This window comes from Saccoglossus kowalevskii, chromosome 20, assembly GCF_978046115.1.
Source record: "Saccoglossus kowalevskii chromosome 20, keSacKowa6.1, whole genome shotgun sequence".
NCBI classification, from domain to species: Eukaryota; Metazoa; Hemichordata; class Enteropneusta; family Harrimaniidae; genus Saccoglossus; species Saccoglossus kowalevskii.
Genome location: NC_140660.1, coordinates 6186409 through 6206895, shown reverse-complemented (window position 1 = coordinate 6206895; position 20487 = coordinate 6186409). Strand labels below are relative to the sequence as shown.

At 33.7% G+C, this 20487-nt stretch overlaps 1 protein-coding gene and 1 long non-coding RNA gene across 3 annotated transcripts in view; one reads left to right on the top strand and one right to left on the bottom strand.

Moving 5' to 3' along the window:
- The window catches only part of LOC144349694 (death-associated protein kinase 1-like), a 65926-nt gene that overhangs the window by 30994 nt on the left and 14445 nt on the right, over nt 1–20487 (bottom strand). The window contains exon 3 of one of the 2 annotated variants that reach the window (XM_085494581.1): nt 4827–4925. In XM_085494581.1, coding sequence (XP_085350707.1) covers nt 4827–4925 — 99 coding nt within the window. Of the gene's footprint in view, nt 1–4826; nt 4927–20487 lie in introns of those variants that run through there. The other variant, XM_085494582.1, reaches the window with a different exon arrangement.
- On the top strand, nt 14334–15617 carry LOC146729953 (uncharacterized). The gene is made up of 2 exons (XR_014927897.1): nt 14334–14462; nt 15324–15617. It is a non-coding gene; the product is annotated as an uncharacterized LOC146729953 (long non-coding RNA).

The following is a 20487-nucleotide window of genomic DNA, read 5'->3' as shown; positions in this document are numbered from 1 at the left end:
ATGGTCCCCATAACATCTTATTCTGGTCCCCATAACCCATAATATCTAATTCTGGTTCCCATAATCCATAATATCTAATTCTGGTCCCCATAACCCATAATATCTAATTCTGGTCCCCGTAACCATAATATCTAATTCTGGTCCCCATAATACATAATATCTAATTCTGGTCCCCATAACCCATAATATCTAATTCTGGTCCGCATAACACATAATATCTAATTCTGGTCCCCATAACCCATAACATCTAATTCTGGTCCCCATAATCCATAATATCTAATTCTGGTCCCCATAATCCATAATATCTAATTCTGGTCCCCATAACCCATAATATCTAATTCTGTCCCCATAATCCATAATATCTACTTCTGGTCCCCATAACCCATAATATCTAATTCCGGTCCCCATAACCCATAATATCTAATTCTGGTCCCCATAACCCATAATATCTAATTCTGGTCCCCAAAACCCATAATATCTAATTCTGGTCCCCATAACCCATAATATCTAATTCTGGTCCCCGTAACCATAATATCTAATTCTGGTCCCCATAATACATAATATCTAATTCTGGTCCCCACAATATCTAATTCTGGTCCCCATAACCCATAATATCTAATTCTGGTCCGCATAACACATAATATCTAATTCTGGTCCCCATAACCCATAATATCTAATTCTGGTCCCCATAATCCATAATATCTAATTCTGGTCCCCATAATCCATAATATCTAATTCTGGTCCCCATAACCCATAATATCTAATTCTGTCCCCATAATCCATAATATCTACTTCTGGTCCCCATAACCCATAATATCTAATTCTGGTCCCCATAACCCATAATATCTAATTCTGGTCCCCATAACCCATAATATCTAATTCTGGTCCCCAAAACCCATAATATCTAATTCTGGTCCCCATAATTCAATAATATCTAATTCTGGTCCCCACAATATCTAATTCTGGTCCCCATAACCCATAATATCTGATTCTGGTCCTAATAACCCATAATATCTAAACCTGGTCGCCATAACCCATAATATCTAATTCTGGTCACCATAACCCCATAACCCATAATATCTAATTCTGGTCCCAATAACCCATAATATCTAATCTGGTCCCCATAACCCATAATATCTAATCTGGTCCCCATAACCCATAATATCTAATCTGGTCCCCATAACCCATAATATCTAATTCTGGTCCCCATAACCGATAATATCTAATTCTGGTCCCCATAATCCATAATATCTAATTCTGGTCCCAATAACCCATAATATCTAATTCTGGTCCCCATAACCCATAATATCTAATTCTGGTCTCCATAACCCATAATATCTAATTCTGGTCCCCATAACCCATTATATCTAATCTGGTCCCCATAACCCATAATATCTAATTCTGGTCCCCATAACCCATAATATCTAATTCTGGTCCCCATAACCCATAATATCTAATTCTGGTCCCCATAACCCATAATATCTCATTCTGGCCCCCGTAACCTATATTATCTAATTCTGGTCCCCATAACCCATAATATCTAATTCTGGTCCCCATAACCCATAATATCTAATTCTGGTCCCCATAACCCATAATATCTAATTCTGGTCCCCATAACCCATAATATCTCATTCTGGCCCCCGTAACCTATATTATCTAATTCTGGTCCCCATAACCCATAATATCTAATTCTGGTCCCCATAACCCATAATATCTAATTCTGGTCCCCATAACCCATAATATCTCATTCTGGCCCCCGTAACCTATATTATCTAATTCTGGTCCCCATAACGCATAATATCTAATTCTGGTCCCCATAGCCTATAATGTCTAATTCTGCTCCCCATAATCCATAATATCTAATTCTGGTCCCCACAATATCTAATTCTGGTCCCCATAACCCATAATATCTAATTCTGGTCTCCACATCCATACTGGATATCCAGTGTGTGGCTGCCGTGCATTGTTGTTTCCCAGTTTGGGACGTCCTCAAGTGTATGTGTTTAAAATGACACTGTTGAACACAACCTTGGCAGCTGCGGTTTGGATCAGTTCATATTGTGGACAGTGTTTATTTCTGCTGTATCACTCCAGCCAATCATACATATGGCAAGTATCGTTAGAATAATTGATTAAACAAAAAGCAACTCAGAGTGATTGGCAGATGCAAAACAATAATCAAGTTTCCACAGTCTCTCACAACAAGCGGTTTGCAGGGCACATTACAGACAGTAGTGTACATTCCTGTTACCATGTACAAGGTTGTGTATGCTGCCCCCAACGGCGAGAAATTTTAACTGAATCTCATCAACAACTGCTAAAAATATAAAGAAAATGTGGTTTTGCAGTATGTTGTTAAAGTTGACGTTCTTGCGGCTATCGTTAGTTTTCTTAAATAAGACTGGTTAATGTCAAGGAAGTTAGTAAACACATATCTATTCAATTCAATGACATGAGTGAATAATGTGTTCACTGCATATACTGCAAATTACAGTACAATTCTCAATATGATAGAACGATGTCAAAGATAAATGAACTACATTTAGCTAAGAACGTATCGTTATTCCACAAACACTGACACCATTTATAATATCATCTCTTACTTTCATCACTTTTGTTGTTATGGCAGTTTAGATTAATTTCACTGTCAGTTAGTTCATTCCACATAATTTTAAAGGTCGACTGATAATCAAAATATAATTATTATCAGTGTATTGTTGTCATGAAAACATTATTATGATTGAACAAGACCTTGTTTAAAAAAAGAAAATACACGTTTTTTGTTGTTGCTAAATTAGGCTCCACGCAGAGAAACAAAACTAACATGGTATACAGTGTGATATATACATGTAGTTATATGGGGGTAAAAAAAATATTTGACCATCTAAATGAAATGAAACCAGTGTAATCGAAAAACCGGCCATCAAGGTTCATTGTGGCCATGATATGTAGCAATTGCAGCAATTGAAATATCTTTAAAAATGGGTTCAGTATGTTTTCACAAAGAATGACAAATTAAAAATAAAAATTATCATCAACAATATGCCACATGGTGTGATTCAAAATGCAATATGCCTGTTCCAGGGTTCATTTCAATTTACTATATAATTGTCCACAATGCTTCATGAAATTTAGTTTCCCAGATTTAGGGGTTGTTTGTTGTGCTTTCTTTTTTAAAACCACATGAAAATACGAGTGACGTCATATAATAAAAACTGTTTATTTACTATGTTGACATATTATACAACTCTATACACGCCTAATATATGTTTAATTATAACATGGTTAGTCTGAATCTAGCAATCTGATTGGCTAAAACAAGGCCTAATATCTGGCACTAGAAGACTTGTTTGCGTTCCCCGAAGCCGAATAAAATGGTTTAATGCTAAGTAAACGATGTAGACACTAGAGGTTTGGTAAATATATGAGTAGGAGTGAATATGACAAGTAGACCAAGATACTGGGGTACCTTTTTTGCTGAGTTGCATTTCGGTGTGGGAGGCGCATCCTGAGCAGAACCTGCCATAAAGTTGTTCCCCAAGCGGTTGCCATGGCAACCCACACCTTGGTCTGGAGACGTTTCAGGCCTGACTCGCACCAGGGTGATGGTCACGTCGTACCCGACAAACAATTCCCCACAACATTTATTAACAAGTGAGAAATACAAAGTTACAAAGTGTATGGAATTACGTGTATGAAGATAAAAAAGAAAGAGAAAATGGGTTGGGTGTATGGGCACGAGAATGAACAGTAATGCGTGTGTTAGCAAGTTGATAGTCCAGCATAGCCTGAGGAGTTGTAGTGAATGCCAAAGGATAGCCAAACAAAGTTGGTCAAGTTTAATGAGGAACTATGCGAGAAAGAATGAACTGATTAAGCAGGGTGTGAGCTGAAGCTAGGGCCTGGTCTATTAATAGCATTAACCTTGGTCATATGATTTAAATATGCTTGGTTGTTATTTCCCAGCAAAAATGACAAAATTGGTCATAAATTGCATGACAATGTTCATTAGTTTATTACATGTATGTACAATCATGAAGCTAATGTCCCATTGTACAATTAAATAGCATTATTTCGTGGAAAATGGTTATTTTTAGAACAATTCCATAGAACACAATATTAAAGAAAAATTGCATTTTTTGACACTTTTTAAAACCCAGATTTTTTTAAATAATTCAAAATAACAAAAAGTACTCCATCATTAACAATTTTTTTCAGCCAATATGTCACCAGGCTATATTTTGAGCTTTGCATAATATCTCTGCCATAGGAACCTATGATAAAAGCATTACATGCCAAAACGGTGACTTTCCATCATAATACAATCATCAATTTCTCAGATATAAGGCTGGTGATCCTGAAACAATATACTGCCTTGGCGTATATTTATTGCAAAATGAATAAATTCTATTTTTTTTAATTTATGAGTAGGCTTCTACTTAACAAAATACACATACACAATTACGCCACAAAGAAAGATGAGTCCGAATGACATTGACAATCGTTGAATATTAGATGAAGAGTTACTAACAAACTATGATAGTTTGTGGAATCGATGTCATGTCGTCATGGTAACAAGCTTTCGCTAAACAAATCCAAAACATTTTATATTAGGGTAAACAAAGTTTACAAAGATTAACGACAGAGCGCCCTCACATGACATACAATGTACATCTTTAACTGAAGTTTCATTTTAGAGATTGATTGTGTTTACTGATAAAAATAATTTCTATCATAATTTGATGACGTCTTAAATAATTACAATTCATCTAATATAAGTCAACTGTCAATAGCATTGATCAGATTTATCACAATAATTTACAAACCATGTCCTGGTGGTTTATGTCAGCGTTGTGTTTCAGTAACAGTGAGATGGCAGAACAGTGGTTGTTTTGTGCAGCTGCCATCAATGCAGTACTCTTAAACTGTAAATAAGAATAGAATATATGTTTATACATATCACGTGGTTTAACAATGATGAGTAATATTTTGAATTACCCTGGTTGGTGACCTTACATTCTTTGTTCAAAATACAAGCAAAATAAAACCCACTTTAAATATTCCATATTATGTATTATCATATGAGCAACTGTGACTATCCGTGTTTCCCTATGGATGTAGCTGTGATAATTCAGTAATCAATCCCCATCATGTAATATTTTTATCTACGCAACTACGCATAACTCAAGCATATATTTGCATTTCAATTCACATTTCTAATAAATTTTGCCTTGCATTGAGTTTTTGCAGGACTTTTGCATTGAGTGTTTGGTAGTAGCTTTAACTTTGTATTATTTTGTAATTCTGACATAACAATATAAAATACTTCAAAGATTTCATAAATATCATATTATATGGTCATCAATGTGATACTGTGTTTATCCGTTTCCCAAGCAATGAAAACAATTATGAAAGGAATCATGATTTGTGAACACGTATTTAAAATCAGTGTGGAGCTTCCAGTATTCTTGGTTGAAATAAGTTATTTGTAACATTGCAGGCAGAAAAGAAAGGCAGTACCACAGCAAACTTTGATGACATGTTTGACATGTTTTAACTATAATTTGTACATGTATTGGTTTTGTGTTTTGCTCAAACTCAAAGTATTAAAATACGTAGTCTAGGGTGTGAACACTTGGAAAATAGGCACAACCCGGAAAAGTTGCTGGTAGTGCATGACAAATTTAGTTTATTTCTGTATTTGATAAGGATTTGTTGAAACCATCACGTAAAACCGTTCAACGCTAAAAAATGAAAGTTTGATTATTTTGTTTTCGGGTTTCCCCTTTGAATAGTATAAATAATGTTGTGTACGTAAAGTCTTGTATGCAATTTGTTTGAATGATACAGGCGCTGTGTCATATCTCATCTACATTACCAAGAGGGGATTGGCACGAGAGGGCACCATCCGATCTGGATCAAATGTTTCAGTCATCCGCAATCTACCATCAAAACAACAATGTCCCTGTTTCGAATAAATGAAATCTTTTCAGTGATTTCTTTATTGAATAATTCTCAAAACAAACATTACATAAAAATATTCAGGTCCTAAAATTGTGTCTATCGCTAAACAATTCAACTGACAAACAGTTTGGTGCTACCAGTTTCCTGATTTTATTGTTTTATTTCAAACTGCACACGCACACAAAGGCAGTGATTTTTTCAAAATACATTCTAATGAGGTAACTTGACACTGATAAAAGTTATTGAAAAATATGCACAATTTTGAGCAATAATACTGGTGTGAAATATCAACGAGTCTCAGAATTCTTGATCTTTGTCGGTGGTGGCGATATTCCTCAAGATTTTCATGTATGCTGCTAATATTAGCTTTCTCTATCAATACGTGTCAAATCGGTGAAGAATATTGAGAAAATGACACAGTATCCTTTTTTGTCTATTTATTACGTATATTATTCTATTAATTGTTTAAGAATGTGTGTGTTTTAAAATGTGTTCTTTGAATGGTGTGTATTTTAAAATTGTTTAATATGACGAGTGTTTCAAAATGATGTGTTCTTTGAATGGTGTGTATTTTATAATTGTTTTAATATGACGACTGTTTCAAAATGATGTGTGTATTTTAATATGAGGTGTTCTTTGAATGGTGTGTATTTTAATTTTTTCAATATGACGAGTGTTTCAAAATGATGTGTGTATTTTAAAATGACGTGTTCTTTGAATGGTGTGTGTTTTAAAATTGTTTATATATATAAGTGTTTCAGTGTTTAAAAATGATGTGTGTATTTATAAATCTGATAATTTTAAAATATGTGTGTATTTGATGCGTATCTTTTAAAAATAATGGTGAGTGTGAGGGCGATATCACCTAATCAAATGTTTGTGCTTCGGAAAAAAAATCATGCATTACCCTATTAAAGCTTGTGAGGGCGCTAACTTTGTAGAAGGATTTGATTTTGTGTGTGTGAGGGCGTTGTCTCCAATAACAGAGGTGGCGGCACAGAAGAGGGGTCGCCCCGTCCCCGGAAAAAGTGCGTGACCGCATGTGCCTATAGGCCACAAGAAATTGCGAGCAGGTCTCGTCCCCTCCTCCTATGCAAAATTTCGTGCTGCCACCTCTGAATAATAGCCACATAGCGAGGTAATGTTTGTGGATTTTTATTATGTCAATAAGGTAAATAAAAAAAATTAAAAAACATATCCAGCACAAACGTATTACTCAATTGGCCATATACATTTACCTATACTGTGTATAACACATGAACCTGACGTTCTACGATCATTGACTATAGTCAGCAATTCACTCAATCTATCTGTCTTGTATGGAGTTAAGTTATATTATCTTAATTTGATTTGACGTCATTTGATAAATATACATTTTCCCTCTATTATTTCTTTCCTTGTATATGAAAATCATGTCCATTGAGTTGAACAGCCCAAGTAGTGAATTAAATACGAAATTTGGATTTGGTGACTTTGCTATGAGTGTATACTGTATACTGTAAATGCATTAATTATTCACTGGGTTTTAAATTTACTGATAAATAAAACTCATTGTTTCCATGACAAATTCGTGAAATAAAAAAAAGTGAATATGCTCGTAACATCAAAATAGTGAAATTAAATGTCAATGAAAATAAATGGTTTTACAGTACACTAAAACTTTTATATGTGAGACGCGTCATGCAAAAGGTTACCTAACGACAATGGTATGCACTTGACTAGAACACGGGTAAAGGTCATAAAAGGCTGAGGGAAATTTTCCCTGTGGTTTGTTTCACAATGACGCTCATTGACTGGATATATGGAAAACATTGCAGTTGAAGTTCTAAGTATTTACATAGTGATATATTGTTTTTTTTTAAACAGTATTTTGAGTCGTTTTAATTTTAGATGCGAGTCTGATAGCGGCTGCCTGCAACAAGTATTTGTGTATTCTACCGTTACACGCTTCACAGTGCATCACTCGATCACAATTCCTTGTCATCTTCGTACGCACTGTGACAACATGAATTCAGACTTTTTCGTTGTAGACACTACCAGTATTTACAAGAAATGTTGGCAGATTCCCAGGGAAATCCCAGCGATGTTGACACGATGTTGCCAGTTACCGGCCTGTGTACAAATAACTGACGTCCATGTTGAACTAGGAAGTGACGTTGATGTGTCAGGCGGTGAAAATTCGCACCAGCCAGCTGAACTGAGCTTCCTATACAACATGTTTCCAGTATCTGCGAACACTGAAGGGAGATGCAGGCTATATTGAAAGTGCAGAGTTGAACATTACATATTATTCCGAGAACGACTGTGGTTGCAGCCATCACCATTGCCTCAGACGGATGACTGATGATCGCGTGTATGAGTATCATCTACAAATACTAGTATCCGACAAAAATGAAAAAAAATACTGGTCCTGGCTAAGCAGCAAGACTACACACATCAAGATACCCAACTTGGGAAAAGCAATGAATGTGTGGGAATTCATGGCAGTTGGTAAGTTATTATTTTATCATTTAGTAAGGGTTGTAAGTAAGGGTTGGCCTTTTGAAATCATGAGCGTGGGGTGGGGATTTTGTTAGCGGCTGACGGAAGATTTTTTTTAAAAATATTGCAAGACAGAAGGTATTTTTTGGCACATTCAAAAAAAAGGACAGATAAGACAGCTTGAAAGAAAAAAATTACATCAGTCATACTCATCCAGCAGCATCCCCTCATGATTTCAAATGTGTGATCAAAACTGTGGTGAACATTTTGTAAACAGGCCTATCTATGTAAAGTTCTGTCAATTTTTAAAATACGTCTTTGATCGCTAGATTTTCAATCCCCTCCCCCCAATATCAGTCTTACTATTAACAATTTAATTTTGATTTATTTCGAAATGGAGAACAAGCATTTTTGTAATGAAATGGTTAAACAACAAATATGTAACTACAGTGTGATGTAACTAAAATTAACTGCAAATGATTTTAAATAAAAACTAGAAATATAGTTATTTCCATTTGTTGTGATATTACCATCACCTTTTTTTAAGGCAATAGACAGTTCAGAAAACATTATATTGAAAATGGAATTGTGCCACGTAGACATGAAACTAAAGATATAGACCGGAAAATGCATTTTCATTTGATATGAGTAGAGTGTACATGTGGGAAGTTAATATTATTATATCCTGTGTGAAATGTAAGGTCAAATAAAAATATGTGCAGTTCTGATTATGTTACTCTACCTAAAATGTCATCTTTACCTATGCTTTGACCAACGTAAACCAATGATGCAAAATCACAAAGATTTCAATGAGACTTAAAACTTAAAAAAATACAAAATGTTGACCAAATCATCATTAAATATGAGTTATGTTGAGTAATCAGCAAGTTCAGGCAAATTAAATGATGTATAACGAAGGAATTCACGAGATATTTGTATAATCGAGATAAAAAATAACCTCTGACTTATTTATTTTAATTATATGTTATCGGAATCACACAATTTATTTGGCCAAATGTTTCTGTGAACACTAACTACCCATATTTTTTTAAAAACAAAATTGCATTTATTACTATTTTTTCATTTACTTTTACTCTATTTAGTGAATGACAGAAAAATAAGTCAAGATATATTTTTTTCTCACTTAAAATATGAACTGTATTTTCTCTATTAGAAGCACAGTTACCAATAGAAACACACATAAATGAAAACTGATTCACTAAAATATTATTTATTTTGACCATAGAAACACTTCTAACACAGTTTTAAGAACATAGTATATCCTAAGTATATTTTGCCCCATTACCAAAAAGACCAACCCATCCAGTATTTTGTACACCCACTAGTAATAAAATTTATATTCAGCCATGAAAAAGATTATCGGCTTACATACACTCATTTGATTAATGAAAAAAAAACATTTAATAAAATGTAAAAATTGTTGTTGAAAAGTGTGCAACCAATCGCAGTGATTTTGATATTAATACTCAAGATGAATGTATTTTTGAAATGATCTGAGCGTCATTGAATCAGCAATCAGTTTTATGTTTAGAGTTTGGTTGGTACAAATGAGAACGGCTACAGCCAATTACAACCAATCAAATTTGAATCTACATTTATTTAAATATTTACATAAATTTGTAGTTTATTTCATCTTTGGTAATCAAAATACATTGATTTATAGGTAAAAAACACATTGAAAGTAGTCCTAAATATATCAGTATTTTAATTATTTTACTCGCTCAATCAATTTAATAATATAAAATATTATATCAATTTAATAGATTTTTTATAATTCATATTTACAGACACGTAACGATTGTATTTTGTAAGCAGTTCAAAATTTTTAATTATTCATTTGCATACTTTCATTTGCATAAGCTTTGTTCGTTTGTTTCATTTCTCCACTGCGCATGATTATTGTAGCCCATTTGCTTCGTTCTGTTTACAGGCACTGTTTACATCGCACGCTGTTCGTGCCCAGTCAATTCTGTTCGGGTATCTCAGGAAACGTTCCAGTTTATTCATCCTTGGGTAACTTGTAGCATTTTTCTATTTCACTTCTGCAGGTAGTTAAGCTCCGCTCCGCTCTGGACCACCAGGCGTTCCGCTCACTCCACTCAGCATTTGCTTCCGGTTCATTGCGCAACGTTACAACTCAATGGCGTGCATTCTTCCTTTTCTGCCGTTTCTTTTGCATCCAGCCAGTTCCGGCCACAACACGAACGATTATTCGCTACACACAGTTCCTCGCCCACTCGTTTTCAAGCACATCATCTATCCGCAACTACCTCAATGGTGTTCGGCTGCTGCACCTTTTCGTCACCGAAAACTTTTCGTCCTGCGTAAGTCCAACGTGGTGCGCCCTTTAGATACAGCTTTTGACGCCCGCATTCATTTCTCGAGGGGCAGCGTCGGATACAACACCACAGGTTTGATCATTCGAATCACATGGTCCCAAATCATACAGTTCAGTGAACGGGTACTGCACATTCCCATCCTGGCTATCTCTGGCTCCGCCCTCTGCCCAGTATCAGCCTACAAGCAGATGGTGGACATGTTGCCAGCACCTTTAGAAGTTCCCCTGTTTCTTGCACCGTCATCTACCGGCAGACTGCATCCTTTGACCTACCAGTTATTGTCGACATCTGTGATCATTTCTCAGCTCCACAGGGCTGGACCCAAACAGCTACTCCTGTCACAACTTTCGTCGTGGAGGTGCCTCCTTCGCATTTCAGTCAGGAGCAGAAGCAATTAAAGCGCAAGGCGACTGGCGTTCACAAGCTTACCTGCTCTACATGGAATCCTCATTCGGTCGTCGCCTCAGGACGGCATCATGCATTCGCGCTGCTATCAAGTCTGGCCAAGTCGATCTGACACTTTGAACATTCACTTTTGGTGGCTTTCATTTTTGGCCTTTTAGTGCTGTATTTCGCTGAATGCCAGATTCAACAGAATAAAACTAACTTTTTATTTTCTTTTGCCGTTCTTTGCCATTGAATAATTGTTGTATTTTGTAAGCAGTTCAAAATTGTTAATTATTCATTTGCATACTTTTCATTTGCATAAGCTTTGTTCGTTTGTTTCATTTCTCCACTGCGCATGATTCTTGTAGCCCATTTGCTTCGTTCTGTTTTCAGGCACTGTTTACATCGCACGCTGTTCATGCCCAGTCATTTCTGTTCGGGTTACACTCAAACGAATGTTATTCCAATGACAGCTGCCCCAAGTGATCATGATTCACATCCACTAGTGTACATAATTACCAGCACACTCCAGGAAAGAACATGTGCATAAGAGCTACAAACAAATCATGTGAAGCAGAGAACTAAGTATACTGTAAGTTGGTCTATCTCTTTTAAAAAATATATGTGTAGAGTGTGTGCTTCATATTAAAATTCTTACCCCAAGGATAGACTTATCAGCTGATCTACATCATGTCCATTACACTTTTGATTTTGACCAGAGTGTGTTAATATCTTAATGGAGGTTTTTTGTCATTGACTCCCATGTGTGATGGGAGTCTCTGCAGTTAGTATGTCTGTATGTGTGTGTGTCTGTTCCACTGATATCTCAAGATCCATACATCAGTTTTTGATAAATAGATGATCTGGGCCAATGCACAGATTTTATTAGGTTTTGATAGAAAGCCATACATATTAATTAGCTAATTTGCATAATAATTAGCTATTTTTTAGCTATTCCATGACTGTTCCACTGACAGGCAATCATTGGATTTTGATGAATCTAGGTAAATAAATGCTCTGAACTAATGTGCAGATTTGATCAGTTTTGGGTAAAAATCATTGAATATTAATTACCTAATTTGCATAATGATTAGTCAATTCTCAGCTTTTCCACTTATATCTTAAGTATTAATCACCACATTTCAATGAAACTTGGTACATATATGTTTATAGGACACTGCACAGACCTGATAGAGTAATATCAGTACAATAATTACCTACTTTGCATAATTACTTAATTTTTAGCTTCTGATATTTCAAGTAGTGATCATTACCTTTAAGTGAAACTTGGTTCATATATGTCATAGGACACTGCACAGACCTGATTGAGTAATATTAGTACAATAATTACCTACTTTGCATAATTACTTAATTTTTAGTTTCTGATATTTCAAGTAGTGATCATTACCTTTAAGTGAAACTTGGTTCATATATGTCATAGGACACTGCACAGACCTGATTGAGTAATATTAGTACAATAATTACCTACTTAGCATAATTACTTAATTTTTAGCTTCTGATATTTCAAGTAGTGATCATTACCTTTAAGTGAAACTTGGTTCATATATGTCATAGGACACTGCACAGACCTGATTGAGTAATATTAGTACAATAATTACCTACTTTGCATAATTACTTAATTTTAGCTTCTGATATTTCAAATAGTGATCATTACCTTTAAGTGAAATTTGGTTCATATATGTCATAGGACACTGCACAGACCTGATTGAGTAATATTAGTACAATAATTGCCTACTTTGCATAATTACTTAATTTTTAGCTTCTGATATTTCAAGTAGTGATCATTACATTTCAATGAAACTTGGTTCATAGATGTCATAGGAAACTGCACAGACCTGATTGCGTAATATAAGTACAATAATTACCTACTTTACATATTTAATAAATTTTTAGCTTCTGATATTTCAAGTAGTGATCATTACATTTCAATGAAACTTGGTTCACATATGTCATAGGACACTGCACAGACCTGATTGAGTAATATCAGTACAATAATTACCTACTTTGCATATTTACTTAATTTTTAGTTTCTGATATTTCAAGTAGTGATCTTTACATTTCAATAAAATTTGGTTCATAGATGTCATAGGACACTGCACAGACCTGATTGAGTAATATAAGTACAATAATTACCTACTTTGCATATTTAATTAATTTATAGCTCCTGATATTTCACGTAGTGATCATTACATTTCAAAGAAAATTGGTTCATAGATACTCAAGTACTATTCAGAGATCTGACTGTTTTGGGGTGAATATTTTTGCATAATAATTACCTAATTTGCATAATTAGTTAATTTCCAGCTTTTCCCTGATGTCAATCATCACATCTTAATGAAAGTTGGTACATAGAAGCTCTAGGACAATGTATAAACCTGATTAGTTTTAGGTTAAAATCTGTTGATATTAATTCCCTGATTAGCATAATTATATCTCGGCTTTTCCATTAATTTTGAATTAATTTGTAATGTGTCCCAATATACTCAGCACACAGGAGTTCTTTCTAATCTTTCTTAGATTTTATTTTTTGTCTCATAAAAAATCTATACAATTGTTATTAATAATGAAATCACTTCTAAGCAGGTGAACTATCTACTTGATGAAAATCTATTGGTGTAGATGATTCTAAGTCTCATGCAGTTACATCTGTGCTAAATAATTATATTGGCAGGTATAGTGCTGGTGGCCACACAAAGTGTTTTGGTTTTTTAAAATGCAATGTTGCCTATGCGTATCAATCACCTGCGATTTCACTGGTTTGACTGAATTATATTTCTTGGCAACTCATTTATTCTACTTCCTAGTATTTATATTTCCAGGTTTTCAATAGCTCCAAATATTGAGTGAATATTTTTTACATTGCCAATGCCTAATCACTTCATGTGGGTTAAAATCAAATTTATTGCGAAAAACTTAAAGGGCCCTAAAATAATCAGGCATGGCCTGTGTAGCAAACTAAAATAATCCTCTTTAACATTTTGACGGTACTCGGAAGACTGCATTCATGATTGTGGTATTTTATTGGTATGTATGACAGATTTCTTCAGTTCAGTGACTAACTGCATCTTTATATTATGTCCTTATAGATTTGGTCATGGCTCTGATAAAAACAATGCAGTGATCAGAAGAGCTATTTATTTTGATTTCCAAGAGGTTTTACTCTGTCACTTATATCAGCAGAATAACTTCTGAGAGCTGATAAGAATTCCTTATTAGTCAACCAGGATTATGTGCAGAAAAGTTTACCAGGTATGATGTAGAATATAAACAACAAATTTACTAAATCCACACACACATTAATTTCTGTAACTCATCACATACATGTACATGTTTCCCATCTCAATTAAACTTTACTGTGTTACTGGATTCATGATATAAATAAATATGGCTGACTGGTTATCAAATATGACAGAGTGGAGCTGTTCATATAGGTAATTGTTCATCAGGCATCTGTCAACCACTCTATTTGTGCTTGATATTTTATATGTAGACACCTTGAATTGACCTCTGTCCAATCTGTTCATTTTATGACAATATTCTTAATTCTCTAATTTTTTTGTATTTTTTTTTAAAAAGGGCTATTTTTGACGTCTTATTGAATACCAGTTCAAATGCTTTGATACTTAGTATGTAAGGTTCATTAATTTACATCCATGATATTTGTAACAAGATAACAATTGTAATTGTTTGACAACAGCCAAATAAACTGCCATGGTTGTGATATGGCATTGTTTGACATATATTGTGGGAACATGGCAAATAGTTAATATTTCATAGTACAACTTTTGAAGAATATATTAAAATAGTCTACAAAGACAGCAGAGCTATTTCGACTGTTGTTGCTCTTACACAACAATTTTGTTTGACGAGATTTTAATGATTTAATACGCACATGGCTATTTTCTATTTATTCTTGAAAACTTCTAGGCTGATCAATTTGTTGCTGGATATGTATGGACCTTGTCTAGAGAAATCTATCAGATAATTTGTACATGGAAAATGTATTCACTAAATTGCATTGATGTGCACAAAATTTCTCTGTCACAGCTTTCATCAACTGTTCTTGTTTTCTCCCACACAATTTACAATTCACATATCGGTTTGTTGCAGGTAATGATATGATTGCAAGAGCTATATTGAGGCATTGCATCATGGGAAGGTTTATTCTGTGACCTGACAAGAATGAGGAAAGTTTTAAAACCATCGATTTTTGTCTTTGTTAGGCTTGACTACTTTGCTTGCTTTCATGCTGGAGTTTTGGATATTTTTTTAGTTTGTAATTGAAGAATGTAACAAATGTCTGTATTTAAGTAGAAACATGAAACCAACACCTTTCAATACTGATTATTTTAAAAGTTCAAATAAAGTAAAGATAATTTTTCTACCAGTAATTTAACCGCCAAATTTTGCTGAAACTTATTGTTGTAATGTTCATACGATTCGTGTTGTATTCTATAAGGAACCATGAGAGTAATACAGTTCATGTTATATAAACTGAGAAAACAAAATGAATAATCAATTCATAAATAATTACTGATAATCTCATTGTTCTTGTTTATTACCATTGTTAGTTCCTGTTTGCACAGTATCGGTGCAATAATACAATCAATATTATTCATATTCCATGCATAAATCATCATGTCACATATACATTCATTTCAAGATATTATGAAGACAATTTTAGTGCTAAAGATTCATCTAAATTTTTGCAATTTCTGAACTGGATCTTGTCATGTCACGCATTGACATTTTTAAAACTTGATAATCCATTGATCATTTTTGAAGATCAATCTCAAAGTTGTAAACTATTGTTCATTTTGTTGTCTGTGATTCAATCTAAAGTTTTCATATTTCAGTTACAGCTTCAGTTTCATGGTCTGTTTCATTAACACATCACATACTTTCTCCTATTATTTACCAGCATTCATGGGCAAAGTATTAAATAGTTTAACTATGTTTTTTGTAATTTAATACATTTAATATTGGTTTGATTTGAAAACTTTTTGTGAATTTTTTTAGGTGCAATAAAAAGCAAAACAATTTAGCATTAAATCTTAAAATTTGAACTTAAAAAGAGAGCCAATAATTAATGCTATAAATGAGTTTTATAATTGTTATACTGTATTTCTTTCATCTATTACTTCATATAACTTTAGATTATTATATTTACTTTCACTAATGAGAATGAGTTTTGTTTAATAAATATCTGTCTGTTCTTCTTCAAATAATATTTGTTTTTTGTCATATATTGAAAATCTATTTTAACATGTATAGATATAACGTCATGACAGTTTACGAGATTCTACTTACAATGGTGAAAATATTAATTATCTATTTCGTTGCAAATGTTATGCTGTTCCATGAAAAAAACCCAAAAAGATCTCAATGAAACTTCAAGTTGATGCTGATGTGATCTGAGGTGATCTAAATACCTGATTAATTTAAGGTCGAAATCCCTGCATATTAATAGCATTATTTCTACATATTAGCTAATTTCCTAACATCTCATTTTATGAAGACTTCTCAACTCTAAACATTGCATCTTTGCCAAAGACTTAACCAAGGTGCAAGGTATGGTCTATACAATGAGAGTTTAGGTTTACAAAATGTGTGGGATTTAAGATACTGTACAATACTTTAGTTTCGCTTGGAATACATCTTCGCTAATTTCGCTGAAGAAATGATTCAGTGAAAATCAAATTTTGCGAATATACCTTTTTTCCTATATTTTACATAAAACTTGTCAAAAATCACCCAAAAAGTCTTGTCAGCGAAAAATTAATGCCAGCTAATTAAAGTATTTTACAGTAACTGTTTTCAGGATATCTACCACAATGCCATAACATTTGCAATGTTCATATGAATATATGACATTCGTCGGATATGTTACATTCAAAAGGTTAATACACATGAGAACAAATAAAATCATTCAAATATAGCACACCCCCCCCACAGGTGTGGATGGGTTAATGTGTACTTTTTTTCATACTAATTTTTCAATTAGTAATAACGCTTTCGTCAACATTGTTTTTAAACAAATTTAAAATTACACATGTCAATTAAAAACACACCTCATTATAAAGCATGCACACCATTTCAGAATATGACCCATTTTAAAATACACACAATTTTAAATTACACTCATGCTTTTTAAAATGTATACATTTTAATACACGCATCATTTTAAAACGTGCATCCTATTGAAAAACACATCAATATATTTTGTTTGTTTGTTTGTAAGCAAAATAACTACTGGTAAAGGTATGGACACATTTTCATAAAATGTTTGAGTGGTGTCCTTGAGACAAAGATCAATTGATTAGAATTTTGAAAAGATCTGCGTGAATTTCTTGAAAGAATTCTTCATCATAATCTATGTCTACTTGGAAAATAATAATGAGCCATGATGATTTAAAACTCCTATGAAAATTAAAATCTTTTCTCGAATGATAACAAGAACAATGCTGACCCCCCCCCCCAAAAAAAAACAAAAAACAAAAAACACACACCTTCCCTCAGTAATGGTTTTGCAATTTCCAGACAAGGAGACTAAACACCTTACTATTTTCCAGTATAAATCGTGTGCAACATTTTTTTACTCATGACCGCCCTCACATTGTGACACATTAATGAATAGATAATGAGAAATACCCAAACAATCATCGGTCAGAAGAATATCCTTACAACAAAAACATTTCACAAAACATACAGAAAACCCTGTATATATACAAATACAAAGAGCCAAGAACTGATGTAAAATATCTGATGCAGAATTGTGTTTCCACCATATAGGACTTGGCAAAGGATTATGGGATAAACAATTGACCCATTGGGGGCGTTTTTAACTTTAAAATTAATTTCATTGGGAAAATTGTTTTAAGGACTTGTTTGGAGTTTTTGGCTGCAAGGAAACTTATTGTATTGGATTTTCACTCATTCTTTCATTCTAATTTATGTTTTGTTATTTCCATATCGCAGTGGAAAAAAACATGCATCTATCTTGTATATTAACAAGTTTTGGTTGATTTTGGTGAAAGTGTCCAGAATGGAGACTTGACAGTTTAGGCTTAAGTGACTGACAGCTTTTTTTATTCAACCTTTCTTATTCAACTGAGATTACACCAGTCTCAAGATTTCTACAGATAGACAGCTTGCAGCCAAAAACAGTAAAAATCTTTAAAGCAAACTTCCCAATAAAATTAATTGAAAGTCCAACTAAATAACCCTATAATAAAAAAAAAACTTAACACACTGCTTGAATAGAGAAGTGGAAACATATTTCTGTTCTATAGATGCATTTGACATGAGCACACAGAAGGAGAGAGTATTCAACTTGCTACTTTGTACATTTTGACTTGGTTCAGTTATAAACCCCCTCCCACTGTGAGATTGGAAATTTGCCCCTCCTCAACGTTTTTGTTGATCAAAATTTTGTGCAATGTATTGCATGCAAGTAAAAATTATAACTCTAAAAATATATTACCACAAACTAGACCAAAGACAATAGAACCTGTCGCACTTGCCCAAATATTCAACAATTTTCATGACATTTTTATTTTGATTTATTAGCAGGCAACTCTGTCTTAAAATAGCATTTCAAAAGAGCGCCCCCTATCGGTATTTTAAGAACCAAAGCGAAGGAACCTATTTTAATGGAAGCTGAATATTAACCTGAGTTTAGTAATGAAATTGGCTAAAACACTTGAAAATTAAATTTAAAAAAATATTATTTTTTCAAAAGATGAAAATAATAAAAATATGTTTTATTTGTGAGTCGTTCATTGGCGATTACCAAATATTTTTACTGCCAGTGGTTACAATTTTGTCTACATAACATTCCGCTTTTAATATTTATTATTCTACCAAATCGTGCTTTGTAAATATTTGCAATTTCATTGTACATTTCGTGGTTTAAATTAAGCGGCGTGTAAGTGCGTGATCATAATTCAACTTTACGGCTAGCGCTGTTTGCTATATAACCAGGATTTAGTAAATTATTATTAAAAGATCATGACCGGGGTAATAATATAGCAACTTTATATGCTTTTCTTATTATATAACTTTTTTAAAATTAGTTTTGTATTGACAATTTTTTATTAATCTGTATCCTGTAACATGACTTGCAATAATGTCGCAAATTTTGCTTGCCGATTTTCTTCGACATGTAGCCTTGTACTGAAAAAAAAAACTACAGACGATTCCATGCGTTCGTTCCGTCGTCATCTCAAGTACGGACGAAATATAAAAATCGTAAAGACTTATCAGTTCTCTTAGTCCAGAGACATTTCGTAATAAATACAGTTGTTATGTTTTCAAACGTGTAAAGGCTTACAATATACGTTTCCGTATTGAGAGCATATAGCTTGCATCATGCACACGAATATTACCACGCGTTTCACGGTGGCCGTATTTCATAGCTGTGTTTCTTTAGTGTAGTAAATTGAATTGATCTAATTACTTGGATTGTTAGCCCTCAAGTAACAGATTGTAAAATTTCAGCTCAATCTCTGACTGGGAAGATAAACTTCTACTGTACAATATTTGTCCGTGATGCAGTCATAACGGGAAATTTTACTGGACAATGCCTAGAAAAATAGGTAAACTGGCAAAGTAGGAACTTTTTTTTTGTTTTACAAAAAATATATAATATAATTAATTGTCAATTTAGCCTTTTTAACGTGATCGCGAAAACTAGCGCTACTGCGAAAGAAATCCCGACTGGACGCATCTGCAGGCGACCCCCTGCGTTGGAGTGAAAACCAGAGCGGAATCACTCCGGTGATTATGCTAATTAATGCAGCTAGTACGTCATATCGTATCTATATTATTAAATGTACGTGACCTTTCACTTCTGAGGTCCCGGCGGTTTTGAAAGACTACTTATATACATTGAACATTTAAATCGACTTGTTTTCAGTAAACATGGATAGAAAGTTAAAGAATCCATCTCTGCGATCGAATCGAATCAACAATTAAAAGGTCATGTTTACTTTCACACACCCACTCATGAATAATCAATGACATCATGAATAATTAATAGTCAAATGCCCGCAGATGCGTCCAGTCGGGATTTCTTCAGCGGTCAGGTTAGTTTTCGCGATCACGCTGGGCTAAAAGAACAATTAATTATTTCTTTTTGTAAAACAAAAAAAGAAGTCCCGACTTTGCCAGTCTACGAGATAGGGCGCAATCAAATATACGATTGCTATATACGATCTGCCAAATTGCAGTGTTGAGGCAATTAGGAAATAAACGAACATTGGCTGGCGACTAT